The sequence below is a fragment of the Agrilus planipennis genome, unplaced genomic scaffold (assembly GCF_000699045.2).
Source record: "Agrilus planipennis isolate EAB-ADULT unplaced genomic scaffold, Apla_2.0 scaffold55, whole genome shotgun sequence".
NCBI lineage: Eukaryota > Metazoa > Arthropoda > Insecta > Coleoptera > Buprestidae > Agrilus > Agrilus planipennis.
The window spans coordinates 576130-594342 of NW_020438918.1; the positions used below are offsets into that span (position 1 = coordinate 576130).

At 32.9% G+C, this 18213-nt stretch overlaps 1 protein-coding gene across 1 annotated transcript in view; it reads right to left on the reverse strand.

Moving 5' to 3' along the window:
- Positions 1-18213, reverse strand: part of LOC108736892 — a 34241-nt gene that overhangs the window by 12553 nt on the left and 3475 nt on the right. The window contains exons 2-8 of the mRNA XM_025973707.1: positions 13900-13952; positions 7226-7414; positions 6308-6427; positions 5334-5586; positions 4576-4798; positions 2995-4508; positions 1675-1914 (exon numbers count right to left, since the gene is read on the reverse strand). Of these exons, the coding sequence (XP_025829492.1) occupies positions 1675-1914; positions 2995-4508; positions 4576-4798; positions 5334-5586; positions 6308-6427; positions 7226-7414; positions 13900-13935 (2575 nt within the window). The 5' untranslated portion in view covers positions 13936-13952. The remainder of the gene's footprint in view (positions 1-1674; positions 1915-2994; positions 4509-4575; positions 4799-5333; positions 5587-6307; positions 6428-7225; positions 7415-13899; positions 13953-18213) is intronic.

Sequence of the window (18213 nt, forward strand, 5' to 3'; positions counted from 1 at the left end):
AAATATGTTTTCTTAAGATTTTTTAATATGAACACTTTTTACATATACGTTTATTTTCATAATATTACGGACAGAGAAAAAACCAATAAATAAGTATTATAACAAATAAATAAGTGAAAGGTACTAATTCTGTAGTCTTATTTAAATAACCATTAAACCTGTAAAGAAATTTTGGTTTGGATACAAAGCCAAAGGTACCCACGGCGCGTCCTATGCCATCCTCATACTTTGTTAATTTAGAAAAAGAAACTAATAAATTAATACATATTTTCGTTAAGCCTACAAACCGGAAATAACAAAAAAAAAAAAGAATACAGCAGGTACGGTACATTTGAATGCATGTATGTAATGTATGTATTTATGTATTATGTATTTCATTATTTTCTACGTCGCTTTATAAAAATCTGTAGAGGGGGTTGTTCTTGTAACTATTGTTCGGGTAGAAAACCAGCAAATTAACTCGTTGTACACAGTACATACCAAAATAATAAACGTTATATACTTGTCACCATTGAAAATATAGACCCAAAATATATTTTGAATTCGTTCATTAAAAATGAAGAAGGCCAAGCTTGTAGGTACCTAAATTATTATTACATACGTAACAATTATTATTTTTTACGTATCTTTATGCAGTTGAAAAAATATCTTTGCTATTGAGACCTTTTTTGCGTCAATTTTCTTTGTATGTATTTTATGTAAGTATATATGTTGTTATAGGTATCTAATAATGCGTAAAGTTGTTCATTTTTAAAACACATTAACAGAAATTAACTTTAGAGAGTACGCAATTTTGAAAAGAAATGCTCTGCTGTTTTTTCTCTATAAACACCGTCATGCTAGTACATTTACGAATAATTAACAGACTTGTTCAAGAGCAATATCAAAGTTGCCAAAAAATATTCACCTATTCTCTTCTTCTTTTTTTTTTCTGAATGTAAGCGTAGCGTCAATATTACCCTCGATTCATTGAAATAGGTACATTGAATAGAATGTTTAGCTTAATGTTTTTTTCAGCATATTACATATAATAGGTAGAAAGCATTTGTACACTTTTAAAACAGCAAATATTCTTAAATACAAAGCATTCACATTATAAACAAACGGCAATTATCTACACAAAATAAATTCGAAACGATTAGAAAATTTGATACAAATTCTTCAGAGTAGGATGTTACCGTTTTTAGTCACCCAATTGGTTTCTTTTTGATTCCCTTTCTAAATAATTGAAACGATAAAATAGTTTTAAAAAATGCTTTGTAATAAGAATAATTTCGCATTTTTTTGTTTTTACGAATTACACAATCGAAAAGTAGCAATAATATCGAACACGAACAACAAACAGTGTTCAAAACACAATATACACACACATCTAACATATTGCTTTCTGTAATCAGTCTAAAGTCAAAATTCGATTTCTTATTCAATAGGTAGGTACACGTTAAAAAAATAGTTACAAATAAATTAAATCGTCTACGAATCCGTTGGCTTCAACAAATCAACTCTTTTCTAATCAGTACTTCCGATGATAATAATAAAAATATACCTCACGTCAAAAATAGACATGTAATTTGTTGAAACGGCAACAACTAACTAACCGCTAAATAATTACAAATAAATAAACATTTAAAACTTAACAGAATAGAATTTACACAGCAGGAATTTCTTAGGTACATTCGATAATGTGAGGTTGTGACGATTCTATGACGCTTGGCCTACTCTCTTTGCCGGGATGATGCGACGTTTGAGGAGGAAGCCGTTGAGGCCCTGTTTGTAACGTTGACGGCGTCAGAGACTTGGTCAATCCCGAGTGCATCAGTCCTCCTCCGTGAGTCATTGGAGGAGACTGTTGAGCATGAAGCTCGAAATGATCCCTTTGGTCTTCGTGAATGTCTTTGCTTGAATCAACTGGACCTGAAAATAAGGGAAAACTTTTATACGTTATCACTATCAGCGAATGATAATGATATCGTTGATAGAGGAGGTTAGAAATGAGAATGTATTCTAAAATCAGTCGATTAGAAATAAGCGTGATCGGTTGGAAGGACACTTCTCAGGCATGAAGGGCTAGTCACAGATATATTAGAAGCAGAAACAGGAGTTAAGAGGAGTACAGGTAGAGCTATAGTTGCGACGTTCAATATTGGTATAGTCCGCAATAAAACTGTCGCATTTACTTTCTTCTTTCAACTTACTATATAGACTAGAGCGGTTGCTTACAGAACGCCTACTTTTGCTTACGACAGACGTAGCGAATATCGTAAACATAGAAAAGAGATGGCAGGTATAAATTGCAGCGGACACTAATGAAGAAAAAGGAATAACATTACACCAATTGATAAGTAACAGAAAGAGATGCAGGCAAGCAATTTTTGAGCATTTTGCCAGCAATGGACTTTAAAGAAAGTTTAAAGATATAATTCCAAGCAGGCAGTTATAAAGCCGACCCTGATCTTTTGCGTGTCCTCTGCACCATTTACTTTTATTAGGTTATCTCTTTTCACTTTGTCTGTACTACTCATGAAGGAGTTCCTAACTTAACAAGAGCGTGTTCAAAACGTAGCAAATGACTAAATTCCCAAGTGGAAACAAGAAAGAAGATACGTCTATTCTCAGAGATAATTTACTACGGACTTTGCCAGTTTTGATCGTCCACATTATAGATTAGGTTATTGTTAATAAATAGTTAAGGATGGTTTATGGAGATGCGAAGATTATCTCAGGATAGGAAAAAGCGAAGGTGCGTGTCCAACCAGTCTTAAGACTGATGACCTTATGATAGTGACGATGATGTTGATCACTATTAACGGTGTAGTTTTTGTTGTGTCATTAGACACTGAAATTCTACAATGTTCTCTACAATAATCTCATTCCTTGTTAAATTTTATTAACGACAAAATTATTGATAAATAGTGTCCTTGTGGCATTCATCCGTCAATAAATAATATTATTCTTCCAAAATGGAAAGATATGTATATATTTAAGTATCCTTACCTATGCTTCCATCATTACTCGAGTAATCGTAATAACCATTTGGAGAAGTTTCCCCATGGAGCTCCTCGTCGATGTTATTTGGTCGGCAACTGGTCGTCTTCCAATGGGTCCTTAATCCAGAAGCACTAATGTAATTCTTTCCGCACTCTTGGCAAATGTACGGTCTCTCATTGGTGTGTAGTCTTTTGTGTAATTTCAAATGTACAAACTGAGTGAACTTCGCTGGACAGAAGTCGCACGCGTACGGCTTCTGTCCGCTGTGCAACCGAAGATGCGTCTTCAGGTTCGACGTAGACGAAAATCGCTTCTTACAAATGCCGCACTCGTGTGGTCGTTCTCCGGTGTGCACCAAATGGTGCTTTTGGAGATGAGCAAGTTGAGTGAACGATTTGGTGCAGACGTTGCATTTGAACGGTCTCTCTCCGCTGTGAGTTCTCAGGTGAACTTTCAAATTGGAAAGCTGACCGAACGTTTTGCAGCACACGTTGCATTCGTAGTGCATTTTTCCGTCTTTCTTTTTTAAAGGATAAGGGAGGCTCCTATAACCCCTCGAAGCAATGCTCGAATTGGGATGTTGAGGACTGACACTCCGACTACTCATTCCCCTGTCGGGACTCATCGAATGAGTAGGTGAAAGCTTTCCGTTTCCGTGTTGCGGCGGTGTCAATGGAGTCAGAAGATGATGTGTCAAGTTTGACGTGATTATGTGGGAACTTGGAATGATTAAGTTCGTTGAGGTGGGATGATGGGATCCCACGTAGTTGGTACTTATGGGGGGAGAATACGTAGACGTGGGTGTCGCCGTTGTTATGTTGGTGTGGATTATTCCATTCGATGATGGATAGATGCTGTAATAATTAGCAGGTTGCACGTGGTTGTTGTAACCATCGTTTGTGTGTGATACGTATATTGTTGCGGAAGATGGTACGGGACTTGGGGAGTGATTTTTTAACAAACCCGGGCTTGTTGACATTGGGGCATTGGAAACTGCTAAGTTGGAACTCGAGTCCGGACTACATGGCATGGCTCCGTACCGGTGACTCTTTTTGTACGAGTAAGCCATTTCCGTGGGAGAGCTTGGAGGTGGTGTGGCATCCGGTTGTCGCTGGTTACTGTCGTTGTTATTGTTGTTAGAATCAGTCCTGTTCCTCAATAGAATATTCTCCAAGATACTTGAAGAAGGAGGCGTGTATCTAGTAATAATTGTCTGAGTTTTTACCTCGGGCTCGTAGAACGGTTTGTTATTAGGAACTTCAGGTGGTGGTGAGTCTAGGACTATCACCGTGTTAGGGGGTGTGACGATTCTCGGTACCAAAGTCGTCACTTCCACAACGTTAGTATCGCCGTGAGTCAAATCCTTCTCCGACTCATGGTCGCTTTCCACGTTTTTGTTCGATTTATAGTGATAAGCTTTTGTTATCTTAATCTTGACCTTGCGGTACTCGTTTTTCTGGGCTTCGGGGGAGAGGGGCGACTGTTTAATAACCGTCGTTTCTTTGGAATTCGTTTTCTTACTGGAAATCAAAGTAAATAGAATTAATAGAATAGAATAGAATTTCTTTGACAAAGATTTCGACTCACCTAAAATCGAGTACATAATTATTTTCACTGTCCGAGTCACTGGAATCTTCAGGGGGTGTAAAAGCGTCATCGTGATAGCCATGGCTGTGATACCCTTCGTCAGATCTCACGCTGCCATCTGTTGGAGTGAGTTGGTGTTCGTAGGCACCGTCTTTCCCGGAAGAAACGGAGTCAATCACAGTGCTGACAGTGATTACTTCTGATGATTGCTGGACTTGTTGACCTGCAAATACTATCATTTGTACCACAAATATCAGGACAATCCCCATAGATTATCTTCAAACTTTTCAATCTAAGATTAATAGGCAAATATTAATGCTGGGAATTTAGTGCAAGCTAATAATTTTTGATAGAATGCGCCGATTGAATATCATTACAATTATTACAGAAAAGAACTTTAAGTACTTGTTTTCTTGTAAAGACAGAAAAGTTTTGGAATGCGCAAGACTCTTTCAGTTTAATCTTAATCGTGATTTAGTCTTGCAGAGGTGGTCTAGTCTTTGATTTTGATCCCATGAATTAAATTTCAATCTTCTTGGCAGTTATTTACATTTAACGAATGTTTAGATAAGATTTTGCTCATTACTCAAATATTTTTTAATCTTCGTCACAAATGTACAGAAATTTTTCTCATCAACTTGAGGTAATTTATAGTTTATATAAACAGAAAATGAATGTTCACATTAATATTTGATACAGTTCAATTTTTTATATTTTACCAAGAAATAATTATTTTCTAAACTTGCATTTAGACTTACGTATCCTTTGTAGCATTTGTTCTCCAGTCAACGGATAATTCAGTCTTTCGGCAAATTCCTTACAATACCACACAAGTAATTCCTGATTTGGCAAAATTGGTTTAATCGTGTAAAAATATATGTTCATTTTGTACTGACACGCTATGAGATTTTGAGATTCACTAGAGTATGCCGGGTTCACGTATCGCATCCAGTTGGCCTTCGAGGTATCGTACCCGTCAATGTAGTAAAATAATTCATTGTCTTTGTATATCTGCAAAGGATATAAAAACAAAGTAATTAGTAAATGACGGGATTTCTTAATAATCGTGACGCTTCAGGCACACCATGCATCGCATATTACTACATCAGCAATGCCTTTTTTTATCTTATCTACGGCGGTGGCCTATTCATTGCAAAAGCAATAACCTTCAGTATCCACCAAATCAAAATTGGCATTTGACAAAATTGGATTGAAATTTTATCATTGGAATGTGTAGGAAAGTGTATCATTAAATAATGAAACTAGTACGAAACGTAAAATGATAAAAATAAGAAATAACGGGTGCTATGGAAGTCAATCCACAGAAGGAGACATGAAGGATACCTTATAAGGCTTGAAGGACTAGAAACAGGGGTAAAAAGGGACAGTAGCAGGCTTGGAATAGGAGGGAGTGAAAGTCCAGTCATGGGACTGACAATCCCAAAATAATATGATAACCAGTAATAGAATTTCTTAGGTAGGAGGTTTGATGAAGTGGAAAAGACAATTTATTATAATTAGTAAAGGTACTTAGTTTGAGGAGATTCATGCAACACCTTAACCTTAACCTTAATCATTGTAATTCTTTCATACAAAAAGGCTTTATAGGAACCTCCCTAAACAATTGAAACTTCCAATATAATTTTATTAGTATCTAAAGATTGCCCTATAAACTAGCGTGAAATACAACAAATCATTCATAGTTTCCGTTGTGTTTAACAAAAATACCTACCCTCCAAAAATACTTCCTGTTTGCAGAACTCGGTACTGCATCTTTGGCATAAATTTCACCTACAAGAGGACCAAATCTGGTGCCTCTAGGAATGTAACCCGTACTCCAAACCCCTTGAGCCTGCAACAAAAGTCTTTAAATTAAAACCGAATAAAACACTCGGGACTAGGAAAAGGGAAGCGCTTAATAAATTATTAATGTTTTACTGGTGGTAAATATCCATACTTAAATAATTAAACAAAGAATCTATTTCTGTAGCACAATTAAATAAATAGGAAGAAACGAAAACACAATGAGACCTTCGCAATAGAGAAGAGTTGAATAAAAATGAGAATAACAAAATAGGAAGATATTAAACATTTCCTGAAGATTCACTATTCCTTTCTCTTTTTTCTTTATTTTATTTTAATTTAATCACAAGACACGTTTTTTTATAAAAACACATCACATTTCCGCATAATTCTCTTTAATTCAATGATGAATTGTTCTCTGGACATGTGATAGTAACTGACAACATTTAACCATTGCAATAGCGCCTAATAACCATTTGGTTGCTATTAATAGTATCCGTCTTTTTTTCTGCGCTTTTTTTAACCACTAATGAATTTATTTATGATGTTTTACATTAATTATGCAAACTTAATATTTCCAAGTACATACGTAACAATATGTATGAATATATTATTTTAATTTATTATTATTAAACAACTAAAAAGTTAATAAATTTCAGGGTACACAGAATAAAATTTTCGGAAAAATACCTAAATACAAGGTGTTTACGTTTTCTTTTTATGACTTTTCGTTGACTGAACTTGTCAACTTTTCAGGTAAATGTTAATTGTGAAAACAGTCGTTAATCAATGAAATAATTTAAAATGAATATCCATGTGGTTGTTTCAAAAGAATTACGTCACTTACATCTGAAAGCGCTTGAGAGGGTTTGAGAACAAGATTCCTTGGAAGGGTAGCTTCAGCCCTGTTGGGTGTGCCAGGGTCCACCGGAAGGTCTGGCGCAATGAATGTTGTATGAAGCTCGAACTCCTCTTCCCTAATATTGTGCGGATCAAAATCGCCGGCAGACGTGACTGCCGCATCATCCATGTTATCCTGAAGCAACAATAAATTGATTGTTTCCTATGTAAATTTAAATTATAACATTATTATTAACATTTTAATCAGTGTGACCACTAACTCTACATCTACTCAGGATGATAATGAGTACCAAAGAATAATTATAACTTTGTGAAAAGAGCGTACCATTAAAAAATGGTTAGCTACTGATATTATTTTAGGAATAAAGTAAGAATAGTATTTATTTAACAAAGAAGTTATACATTCATCAAAATACACCGAAAGCGCTTATGATACACATGGAAACATCCTTACTATTTCTAAAACCTTCACACAATTTCCAATATTATTTACTACAGAAAATACTACAAAAGTGCTTTTTTCCCTTTCTCCTTTCCTTTGAAACTTAAACCCTATTTTCACTTGTTTTATTTATATAATCTTCCTCACCCTTCTTGCTATCCTACCCTTTTTCTTAAAATTTTAATACTGATGTACACAGTAGTACTTAATAGTCGCATTTAAGTAAAACAAAATATACCATAAGACATTTAAGTTTATCATGTAAACAAAAAATTTTCATAAGTATTTCTAAAAAACCTTCATCTAACTTTCAATTTTAGATTAATTTTAAGAGTAAACTATATACATATATTTGAAGCTTCTGGTATTAATAAATAATATTTATATTTCTAGAATTTCTGGTGTATATAAGGAAAATTTCTGGTATACATAAGGAAAATTGTTATTTAAACATAATCAAGTAACATTCTACAGAAGAAGCTTTATTAGTGTATGGATATGAAATTATTTGGGATGAAGAAATAAATTTGACACTATCAAATAAAGAATTAATTATTGTTCAACATAAGCTTCCTCAAAGCTGTATCTTTGTATTGAATTAAATAAAAATAGTCAAAAAGAACGGTAATAGAAGAAACTTGCACTGAAAGAATGTCTACAAAACAATATCGAAACGTTAAACAATTATTATGTGTTAATAATAACATCATACCAATTAACTGTAATAAATTTTAATTTTGTGGTTTACCTACAAAAAGTGCACCCGGCACCTCCACCAAAATGTTCAATAACAGGTCATTAATTTATAACGTATATGTGCCTATTTGAAATATTTTATTAAAATAAAGTGATTATTAATTATAATTACAGTAATATAAAGTAAGTACATTATTTTTTCAGTACATTCAGTTATGTCTTGACTTATATATCCACGTGTTGTAACAGTTATAATGAAAAGGTCTAATTGTTACTCAAAATACAAAAGAATTAATAAGTTCTGTTTCTAATATTAACAGTTTATAAGTAATAAAATTTATTTATTATGTAAAGTTTTCGGAATAGGAACCCAAAGTTTAAATGCTGGAATTAACATTAGAATCATTTTCTGTACAATATTCTAGAAAGTAGACGTTTATCTTAATTTGTTATTGTGTTAGAATACATACATTACTTATCAACAAAAACCTTCATTTTTAAATAGTGCAAATAACGTTAGCAATGCATTCTAATGCACATTTTTATTTAAATTAGCTATCAATAAAAATGAATATTGGAAGAATAGGGAAAATCTATGATTTACAGATTACTTTAGTATTACGATTTGCCTCTGAATATTAGAAAAAAGACATAAAAATATAAACTGATTGTCTTCATTTTTGTTTAAAGCAGAATTATGACAAAAATTTTGATTTCTGTAAGTAATATAAAAGCTAGAGAAACTCAGAACCTATTAGAATGTATCAAAGGCTGCTCTCCTAGTTCATTTTTGGTTTAAAATTCAATATCTACTTGTTGTTAGATAATAATTTACCAGACATTCAATTTTCCTTACGATTTATATTTTCTTTTAACATTTCTTTAAATATTCTACTTGTTTTAATATTAAATGTGTATTAACGACAATTGCAATTCTTATGCCAAAAGGTTTGACTTTTTAAAAGAGAAACATAAACTCATTTGCGTTCTATGATTCTACCAATTAATTAATATTTCAATTTCAATAAAATCCATTGAAATTTACCTATTTTTCTTTCAATTTCAAACAAAGTAGAAAAAATGAACTAAAATAATTAATCGTTTTTTACTGAAAATAACAAAGCGAGCTTGTTAATTAATTAAAAATGTCGTACAAAAAATTTGTAATATACACATATGGATGCCACATGGCTCATATTGACGTATTGTAAATACATGCATACGTATGTATAACTGCAAGGCATATTTGTGTGCGTTTACTTGTATAAGTGCATTTGTTAAATATGCAATTCATTGATAATATCCGCAGTTAACGGGCGAAGGTCAATGTTATTTTCATTACTTTGACCTTGCTATTGCAATATATGCACCGAGTTGCCCGTTTAGGTCAAGCAATTTTCTGTCTGCCTTCTGATCGTTACATAACAGGAAAATTTGCACTGAAATTAAACATTAAAAGATCACTAAATCTTTGCGCAACAATCTGTTCTAATCTCTCTTTCCTATCCTCTCTCGTTCTATGATGTATGCATGTCTATCGTCTTATTAAATAATTAGAAAATTATGCAGTTCGTAGCAGTGCAGATAACAACTAAATATCTAATAAATGTAAATTTTTTATGATACTCTGTAAAAGTAGAAGTTCAGTTTTCCTATAAGTATCAAATTGTATAAGTACTGTGGTTGTAGAAACGACCCTTTACCTCTCATTTTTACGCCGAAAGGAAAAAAAAAACTTTTGGGTGTTTCATTCCCACTAGCCTGTAATGCTGGTGGGCGGGCAGTCCCTCTGGACTACGCCGGAAGGTAGGGCGGAAGGCCCTCTTCAGCCTGCTTTCAGGAATCGTGAGAATGGGTGGGTGGTGGTTCGGGTGAGAAAGATGAAACGGACGAAATGAAGACAGAAGAGAATGAAAGATTTATCTGTGGCATATTACTGCCTCAGCATTTGCCTAAGTGATCCAAGGAAACCACAGAAAAACTTGGACCAAAGCAGACGGACCCGAAATAGAACCGACGTCCTCCCGAATGCTAAGCAATGATCTAAACCTCTAGGATCCCTCTACATCCTTACAGAAAATGGTCTCCTGTCAAACTCTTTTACACTTTAGATTCTGGTAGTTCTGAACGTATTTAATACGTATAATAGGTACAATTGTACCTTTCACGGAGAAAATGAGAAACGAAAATTTATCTAAATATTAAAGCGATATTTACAATTTATCCCACTGGCCCATTGCTTCGTAAACGAAAATAATAAAAATTACAATTTGGACCCGAATTTGTAAAAATAAAACCCAGCAGAAATAAATTTACTGGGTATTTTAGTTGATATTACAAATTAAACTGTAATAATTAAGAAACTTAAAATAATTTTTAAAAATACATGTCAAAATTGAGATTATTAATCTGTCATTTACATTCGAAAATTGTAATTTTTATATTGTTATAAAAATTTAGCTTTCTTCATGTTGAGGTCCTTACGGAAGAAAGCAACTTTAAGGACATTTTTTACGACTTAACGCCCATTAAGACTTTTAATCTACACATCGAGAATACCAGAATATAAACTTTCAAGGAATTTTACAGGAGGACATTTGCCATAAGGATATAGAGGGGTCCTTTAGATGAAAGCGCAAACCATTTTCTTTTTGTTCTTTCATGTCGGCTCTGCGATTTTTCCGTTTAGTCTTTCATCAACCCTCTCTAGTTATTTTGTTCTCATATCGTTATCGAAATCGCCTCAATTTCTCATTATCATAGGGTGCCTATATAATTAATAGATTAACAAACGTTTTTCTGAATGCTGAACGCCGTATTGTTAGAAAGCTTAGTTGTAAGTGAGAAGATGTTGTAATGAAGCGATAATCCTTAGAGGGCGAGAAAGGGTGTAGAAACCGTCTATAGAAAAGGGTATCAGCGCGTACTATTCGTTGTATATAAACCTCTTCGCTTTCCCTTTGCCGCCACCATCTCGATGTTTCCGCGCCTATTATGATGCAAGTGAAAGGGGATGTGGGTCAGTAGAATGCAGTTTATCGACCGTCGGCGTCGTGACGCCCAATGCAATCTCGCAACGTCACCGTATAACCGTGACGTCACATACGTAAAATCGTCTTGTTAGGCGGAATTTCTGCGTTTTGAGCTTGTCTTTTTTACAAGAAATAACAAACAAAAGTTGCTAAACCGTTTGCAACTAATGGCAAGTTGTGGTTGAATTTTGAGCGATTTGAAATTTTCTTTTCTTTAATTGACGAAATGATGAAAGTAAATGAAGGGTTGCAATCAACGCAAGTGCAGACAAAATGGCGGATAGTAGCCTTGCTGCAAACTTTTACTTTTCTGTAGCAATGAAATGTCAAAAATGGTAAAATTAATAAATCGTTAACGCCATTTCGCGTAAAATCGATCATGATTTTTCAATGCTTTATCTCTTATGCACATATATATAGCATACCAAACAAACAACTGCAAATCATGTGAATGATTACATTTCAAAATACCTTTGCTTACTACAATATCACATATTCTTTGTTAAACATTTATAGCTGTTTTGATAACTAATAGGGATATTCAAACTGATTTGAATTAAGCACTCAATTCCGTGCTGTCACCTCCATCAGAAAAGAACAAATTTTTTGAAACCAATACTTGCAAGTGGTTGAAAAAGAAGGCGAAGCTTTGGAGTATTTAAGTTAATAAAAAGCATCGCAAATTGCGATTTCTATCTTATTATATCTCATCAGCACGTCCTGTGAAATCTCCATACCCTAGACAAAAATTTTCAGTCTCTCAGAGTCTTCCAGCGTCTCTGAGATCGTCTCTCACAGTCTTTCACAATCTCTCAGTTATTGCCTAGGTGTTTTTATGGATTTCTTACAGTCTCTGTATGAGAGACTCGAACGATAAAATTGTTAATTCAGAGATTCGAGTCTTTCACAGAGAGACTGAATGAATAAAACTGAAAAATTGAGAGACTCGAGTCTCTTGTAGAAAGACTGGGATCTCTGAAATATGTTGAAGTTAGAAAATTTTAACCATGTCTATCGATACACCACTTATTGAGAGATTCGAGTCTCTCGTTCAGAGATTCGAGTCTCTCGTTCAGAGACGGGATACGAATTGAGGATCTCTCTATGAGCGACTCGAGTCTCTCGTTTAGAGACGCTAAACAGTTTTTTTGACAGTCTCTCGGCAGTCTCTCTCAGCGACACCAGAGAGATTCGATTAGAAACGGAGACTTGAGTCTCGCTTTCAGAGACTCTGAGAGACATTTTTATCTCGGCTAATCAAAAGGGAACATCTAGTTATCGCAGTTTATATATACAATTTGATCTACCTATATATCCGTAAATTATAATCTATAAGAGTCATGAGTATCCAAATGGTAACAGCAAGAGGAGCAGTTCAAAATTTTTTATTATATATATATATGTAGTCGTTTTTTTCATTGCTGTGGTCACTGTGCGATATTTGAGCTGACCTAAAATGCATAATATATTTAGCAAAAATTACATTCAGTACTTGTTCTCAATCGAGGTCACTAAACTAACCAAAATCATAACCGATCGTAATTAATATGATTACCGTGAACTAAAGACAACGGTATAAATATGTCGTAAATGTGCTGTTGAAGACCTCTAACGGAATTTATTACAGAAACGAAATGTATTCACGTTTTCGTTAAGACAACTACCGTACGTTAAATACTTCACTTCTTTGTGTAGTTACTTTTAAAATTTTTACACAATGACAGTAAATTATAATTATAGTTTACAATTACAATTAATGAATTAAAATGTAAACTCTAATAGAGTATAAAATAAAAACAGAATTGCACAAATGACATTAATATGCTTGATAGTAAATCATAAAGATGATGGACGTAGTACGAAACATCGTCAGATGCCACATTATCTCTCCCTATTTTATCGTAAGTTTTCAAGAAACCTTTTCATTGTCTATTGCAGAGAGTTAATTAATATATCGGTTTTAAAACAAACCAGTCGATTTGAAGTAAATATCCTTTGGATATAATGAATTCTGAAACGCTAAATTACCAAATCCCCATATTTCTCTGACCTATTCATATAAACAATAACAACTTTTTAAAGATAGACTGAGATATAATTTGAGTTTTATAGTGAACTTAATGCAGAAAAATCCATAAAAATATTATATAATTATTTTTATCCTCCTCATTCAATATAAAATATAACACAGGCATAAAAAAGTGCATGGTCTTATAGTTGAGAGTTAAATACAATAAAAACAAAAATATTTACATAGAAATCTACCTTAACCTTTTCTAAAGAGTTTATCATCAGGTCAATGTTTAGACCTTATACATTTAAAGTATACAACACAATGAATGATGTCATAAGACAACTTTCCTCCTTTCTAGAAACTTACACTGATGTTCTGTTTTACAAATATGGTTAACTATTTAAACATATTATAATTACAACAATTATTATAGGTAAAACTAATTTATAATAAGTATAGAAGAATATGTTACATACCTGTCTCATGTTTTGCTCAATAGCGTTAGAATTCATTCATTCTTTTCTAAAGCCTGAAAAAGAAATAACAAAATATTAAAATTTGTTTAATTGATAATTGGATGCATTTCAAAGATTTGATAAAAAATCAATTTCAATTTGTATTATTTCAGTTTATCGTATCATATTCTAATCACAATGTTTGTTCATTTGACACGAATGGTAAAAATTTGCAATAATTGTAGAAAATATTGAGGTAACAAATATTGGCAGCTCTGAAGGCTAAAAGGGAAGGCAGAAAAACGTTTTCACGATTAATGTTAGATATCAGATACACTAAAATTATTAAAATACGAATTTTCAATACAAGACTAAACAAATCAAGAAAAAAGTCCACAAAATCCATTTATAATACCGTTCAAGCTTGACGATCTCAATAGTAGCCCACCAACTCAAAATGTTACAGGCAGCAAAACGATGAAGAACCATCAAAAGAATATCAAATATTATCACTGAAGAGGGAAGTAACAAGTTCATCGAATGAGATGCTTCATCACCATAGGTGAGACCTGATTTCATATGGGTAATTGCAATAATAAACAAAGACAATGCCTTAGCATAGACCAAAGGAAACCACAATTTGAAATCATTGACAGAAGAAGAAATCGCTCCAACGGATTTATAGTACGGTCGACGCCATTTATAGATAATAATTGCAGAATTCGTCTTTATTTTTTGATCCAACAGCCCATAATATACTCAGATTTGTCAGATATCAGAAATGTCTTCAAGAAATTTTTGGCGAGGAATGCCCGCTGTCTTTTTCTAAATGATAAGCTTGTGTTCCATTAATATTCTGCGCCCACACATATTTCTAAGAAAACCTAGGATTCTTTGGAGAGTTGTGATGGTCTTTTCCTTTCTGGTGGTGGATCAAAAGCGGGTTTTGTAGGTGTAGAATTAAATATATGATATTGCACCATCACATATTTGGAGCAAAGCGAGCGTAGCCAGCAAAGCTCTCATAACATGACTCCAATGAGAATTCAAATTTTTGACCAAATAAAGAAGTTACGAGTGATTAAAGTCTGTCTATGGGAAATCCTATGTTTGCTCATTTACTGAATAATCTGTTCCAATTAGTTAAGCCTTCTTATTTTCAGTCAAAACATCAAAAATCGGCTCTCTGGAATTGATGTAACATTCAGTTGAAAAACCCATTACAATGAGATACAAAAAGGTTATGACATATGTATTTGGCTCGCGTTTGTTATTATAATGGATCTTTATAGCTGATGAACAATGGGTTTACAATAAAAAATATTTTTAATTCATGCAGTTAGGATTAAAATAGCTTCGCTTTAATATACACTGCAGGGAAGCAATATGCTTAGAGACAGCGGCGACCCTTGTCTTTAGAAGACCCAAGAGTTCTTGAAGAGTTTCGATGGTCTTTTCCCTTCGGGGGTGGATCAAAAGCGCGTTTTGCAGATGCAGAATTAAATAAATGATAGGTTTGATACGTGGGGTAAGGACAGAATTGTCTCGAGAATTCCTCAACAAATCTCTTTAATCATAACCTCAGAGGGTATATTTACTATAGAATATATATAACCATTAATAAAAACAAACTTATAAAGTGAAACTGCAGTAGAATCCGCTTATAATGACATCGAAGGGAAACACGTCATACTAAGCGGGCGTCATACAAAGCACAGTCTTAGAAAATAAACAACTTTCTATTTTGGTTAGTTATTTAGTTTAATAGAGAGAAAAATTAAAATTGTATATATTTATTAATAGAAAGTAAGTACATTATTTTTTCAGTACATTCAGTTATGTCTTGNTATTATTAGTGAATCATTATATCATACCAATGATAGTAATATCAATATACATAAGAAGGGTCAGAAAAATGAGCGAAAATGTTACTATTAATCATTTGGATCACTATAGCCGGATATGATTTCTTGAGAATCAGTCATAATAAACGATACGTCATTTTAAACGGAGTCATTATATCCAAACTTTCCTACAGAGAATTTAATATGAAAACCAAACTTAACACCGCAATTACTTCATATTAAGCGGTTGGTCAATATAGGCGGAGTCATAATAAACGAATTCCACTGCAGTTTATTTAAAAACAGATCGTCAGTAGTTTACTGAGCCTCTGCAATTTGCGGTAGACATGGCACTGAAGTAAACTATTTTCTGCAAACCATATTGTTCATAAAAACTGCATTTATATATGCAAATATAAACTGTATAGGATTGGACGAAAACGTGACCGTATCCAAAGAAATTTATTATAAGTTTCTTGGTCTTGGTTTCGTTTTTGTTAAATATAAATCGGGCTACACGATATAGTTTTCGCACTTGGTGCAGTTAATTTCTCACTAATAATAGTGCAAGGTTGAGAGATGGCTTTGACGTCACCACCTATTGCAACGCATCTCTATTAGCACGTTGCATTTCCCGGCCTCCTGTCCTTTTCCATCAACCTTGTAACTAGCCGCCTGCCAATGCACATGAGACCCTGACTGCGTTTATAATTTCAATGTTAGAAATATTAATAGCGAATGCGAAAACCGCCGTGTGCATGTTATAACCATTTTCAAATGCACTGTCACTTTTTAAACGTCTAAACGGTCACCTACCATCAAGCACTTTTATATTCGTAATGTATATGCCACAACGAATTCGGATAGATCGCTACTTTCAATTCTGTCTAGGCATATTCGGAAAAACTGCTAATTGGTTACATAGTAAGTTACGAATTATAATCTCAAACAAATTTTAAAATTCTGAGTATATAGATAGCACTCAAGTACGGTGAATAACGAACAAAACAATGGTAAAATATTTTTTTTAACTCTAATTACATATTCCTCTTGGAAATGAAAGAATTGATTTTTCAAATTGATTGTAACATATTATTATAAACAAATAAATGCCAATTTATCTATACATCTTTAGTTTCAATTTTTTATATGTGTATTTGTTAGTTTTTCAGTTAACCGTGAACAAAGCTCTTATTTAATTAAAATATTTAATCAATAGTCACCAATTTTACATATTCAAGGTGGAAGAAAATAATTGAAAAAAAAAAGCGAGCGGGTCTAAATGTAATGTATAGTTGGGTGCATACATTGCAATGAATTCTCATAATCATTGAATTTTTCTTTGACGTGATATCATATACATGCACACTAAAGTATGCATTATAGGTACAATTATAGAAAAATGCAAAAGGATAAATGATACACATTACGGGGATAGGTTAGGTTACGGTAGGAATAGTTTCTGCCAAGAAGTAGCTTTCATTTTTTAAAAGTATCAAGATTCGGTCTCATTATTTATTATCCTTAGTCCTTCATAAACATTAGAGTATGGCTCATGGTCAATAACAAAAATGTATAGAAACTGTGCAATTGTAAAAAAAGCAAGCTCTTAAAATAAATGTAATGTTAAAACAATGATAAATTCTTCACTGCAATTAGTACCTTAAAGTGTTAATTAAAAGATAAAATAGTAGATACATCATTTATCATTTAGATTAAGGATGTAATTTAATGTAAATACTAATTTAGATTAGATTTAGTTGAAGATTTGCTAACACCTTGATGATGAAAACTCTTATAGGTATAATTTAGAGAAGATTACGGAAAAAATATAAAATTTTAGAGCTATTTATGCTGTATTAGTAGAAACTTGTGACTAAAATTTATTTAGATAAAGTATTTCTCCACTAACAACCATGTAATTTACACAATTAATGAAATTATAAATATTAAACGTATTATGTGTAATTGTGAATATTCTCTCCGTAAAAAAGTAACTGAAATTATATTTTATTATAATTGTTGTTTTAGTAATGGTCGGTTATGGCAAATTTATTGGATATTTGTAGTTTATCGCATTGAAGGATCAGTTACAGTACTACAACAATGTTTACAATTAATGTTCCTTTTGGGATTACCTTATGCATACCATGCTACAATATTAACGGCCTTCAACACAAATTTAACTTGTTATATTTTGTGCATGTGTTATGGATTATGTATATTTTAAATTTGCAATGCCATGGATGTAAGAAATAACTGTTTTCATCAAATCTTCGTGGAAAACTACAATTGAAACAAACATTAATACAATTTTAACGATAAAAGTCTGCTAAAAATGAGCTGAATTTATAATTTTCTAGTCCTAGCGTTATGTAACAGCTCTTGTTATTTTCTGCATCCAAACAATTAATTGTTTATCATATATAGATAATAAATTTACTGCTTTAATTGAAAGTATTAGTACTTATTTATATATATACACCTAAAT